This window comes from Alligator sinensis, unplaced genomic scaffold (assembly GCF_000455745.1).
Source record: "Alligator sinensis unplaced genomic scaffold, ASM45574v1 scaffold1185_1, whole genome shotgun sequence".
Classification (NCBI taxonomy): Eukaryota; Metazoa; Chordata; order Crocodylia; family Alligatoridae; genus Alligator; species Alligator sinensis.
In genome coordinates this window covers 9,591-12,513 of record NW_005842900.1, presented here as the reverse complement: position 1 = coordinate 12,513, position 2,923 = coordinate 9,591, and the positions used below count along the sequence as shown (strand labels likewise).

At 48.1% G+C, this 2,923-nt stretch overlaps 1 protein-coding gene across 1 annotated transcript in view; it reads right to left on the bottom strand.

Annotated features, from left to right (window-relative positions):
* The window catches only part of SPTLC2 (serine palmitoyltransferase long chain base subunit 2), a gene marked incomplete at its 5' end in the record, with an annotated part of 112,152 nt that overhangs the window by 107,071 nt on the left and 2,158 nt on the right, over positions 1 to 2,923 (bottom strand). The window contains 1 exon segment of the mRNA XM_006035961.3: positions 2,903 to 2,923. This exon segment is cut by the window's right edge and continues 18 nt beyond it. Coding sequence (XP_006036023.1) covers positions 2,903 to 2,923 — 21 coding nt within the window.

The following is a 2,923-nucleotide window of genomic DNA, read 5'->3' as shown; positions in this document are numbered from 1 at the left end:
TCCTTGGTGAGCCAGGGAGGCTTTTGGGCACTCTTGCCCGCCTTGCTTCTTGTTGGGATTGTCACCTCTTGGGCCCTGAGTATCGTCTCCTTAAGGAACAACCGTTCATCTTGGGCACTGAGTTCCCCTGCCCTCAAGAACCCCAGCGCCTCTCCCACCGATCTCCTCAACTCGTTGAAGTTGGCCCTCTTGAAGTCTAGGGCTACTGCCTTACTGCAGGCCCTTGACACCCTGCACTGGATGATGAATTCCAGCAAGCGATGATCGCTGTCACCCAGGTGGTCAAGGACCTGGAGCCCCCTTACCAGATCACCTGTGGCCAGGACCAGGTCCGGCAGGACATTTCCTCTGCTGGAACTGTGCACCTCCTGGGTTAAGTGGAGGTCTTGTATCTCAGCCAGGAACCTCCTGGAACAGTCCGACCTGGCTGACTACTCCTCCCAGCAGATGTCCAGATAATTTAGATCACCCATGACAACTACATCCCTTGTCTTAAGTGCCTCTGCAAGCTGGCCCGAAAATTCCCAGTCCAGCTCCTCCCATTGGTTGGGGGGTCTGTAGTAGAATGGGAGGAAGGAAGATCTGGGGAACTACAGACCCGTCAGCCTTACCTCTACCCCAGGGAAAATCCTTGAAAAAGTTATCAAGGAACACATCTGTGGGAGCCCGCTGGCTAATGTGATGCAGAGGGGTAACCAACATGGGTTTTTAGCAGGCAGGTCCTGCCTGACTAACTTAGTTTCTTTTTATGACAAAGCCACCAAATGTTTTGATGCAGGAGTCAAGCTGGATGTTATCCATCTGGACTTCAAGAAGGCTTTTGACACAGTATCCCATACCATCCTTATTAATGAACTGAGGAGATTTGCCTTAGATGATTATATGGTTAGAATGGGTAGCAAACTGGCTCAGGGGTCGCACTCAGAGGGTGGTGGTGGATGGGTCAGTGTCAACCTGGAAAGATGTGCGCAGTGGAGTCCCTCAGGGCTCAGTTCTGGGGCCAGTGCTGTTCAACATTTTCATAAGCTATCTGGACGAGGGGGAGGGAAGCACCCTGTCCAAATTCATGCATGACACAAAAATATGGGGTGAAGCTAACACCCTGGAGAGAAGGAACCAAATCTAGGCTGACCTCAACAGGTTGGGGAAGTGGGCAGAGAGCAACAGGATGCAATTCAATAAGGACAAGTGCAAGGTGCTGCATCTCAGGACAAAAAATTGCCATCATACTTATAGGCTGGGGGGCGACCTTCTCAGAACCGCTGAGACAGAAAGATCTTGGAGTCAGTGTTGACCCCAGGATGAACACGAGTTGTCAATGTGATGAAGTAGTCGGCAGAGCCAATTGCACTTTGTCGTGCATCCATAGGTGCTTCACAAACAGGTCCAGGGAAGTGATTCTCCCTCTCTAAGCGGCACTGGTCAGGCCGCAGCTGGAGTACTGTGTCCCATTCTGGATGCCACAGTTCAAGCAGAATGAGGACAACCTGGAGAGGGTCCAAAGAGCCACTCATCTGATTGGAGGCCTGCAGGGAAGGCCTTACGAGGAAAGGTTAAGGGACCTTGATCTCTTCAGCCTCTCCAAGAGAAGGCTGAGAGGGGATCTTGTGGCAGCGTACAAATTCATAAGGGGAGAGCATGAAGTAGGTGATGATCTGTTTACCACAGCACCCCCTGGAAAACCAAGGAACAATGGAACCATAAGCTATTGGAGAGCAGGTTTAGACTGGACATTAGAAAAAAGTTCTTCACAGTCAGGGTTGCCAGGATATGAAATAGGCTTCCAAGGGAGGTGGTGCTTGTCCCATCTGTGGGGGTCTTCAAGAGGAGATTGGACAGGCACCTGGCTGGGATCACATGATCCCAGGTTTGGGTGACCCTTTTCTTGCCTGCCAGGGCAGGGGGCTGGACTAGATGGCTCACTGTGGTCCCTTCCGACCCTAGAATCTATGAATCTAGCATTTCTAATAATTAAAAGCAAGAGTACCCAGACTTTTCAGATAGGGATACTTTGCAACATGTTTAGCTTACAGTGGGAAGCTTAATTAAGAGTGAGCTGGTTGGTTGTTCAATGAGGCTTTTACTTCAAAAGGATGTCACTTCTCTAGTTAGCTGGTGCTCAGCAGTGCTCCTGTGCAGTTGACTGGAGAAATACTGCCCTTGGAAATAAAACCTGCATCAAATAGCTGGCACATCTCTGCAGTCAAGCAACAGTTTGTGTGGTTCTATATAAAACTTAGTTTGTAAGTCCTCATCTTTGCAGGGGGTTAAGGACCTAAGCCTGCTTAGAATCCAGGTTCTACTGTACCGTGATCTAGTGATGACAGACTCTCAGGCTGAGTTCACATGGTCTTGTTGTGACAAGTGGAAGACCTATTTTCTAGTATGTCTAGATAATTCTTGTCTGCACCATTTGGTGACCAAAAAACTCTAGTTCTTTTAATGGTTTATTCTGACAAAAGGAAAATCTCAAGCTTTTTAGCCACCTCCACTGACATGTTTAAAACCATGCAGGAATGACTGCCTACATTGGTTCAATTTTATGCCAGGAGTAACCACCAGCCTCTCAAGATATTAGAGCAACCCTTGGCTGGGCAACTTGAAAAATGAAACCACCTTTTATATCCAGCAGGGGGCTAAGGAAACTATGTCCTAGCAAGCCATGCTCACTTTCACTCTCTCACTCTCAACATGAGCTACTCTTGATCATTAAGAAGTCCCAGCATAAAGTGTCACCAAAAGACTCCTGGATTGAGATGGGAGTACAGCATACCGGAATCTGTAGTTTCTACAAAGGAAATCTGCAACGGCTACTATTAAAATATATGGAGTCCTTATAAAATTATATCAGAAAGAACTCCTTGCCAGAAATGCCAGCATCATCTATATACTCAAGCCATACCTTGCCAACCAAAGCAGGAAT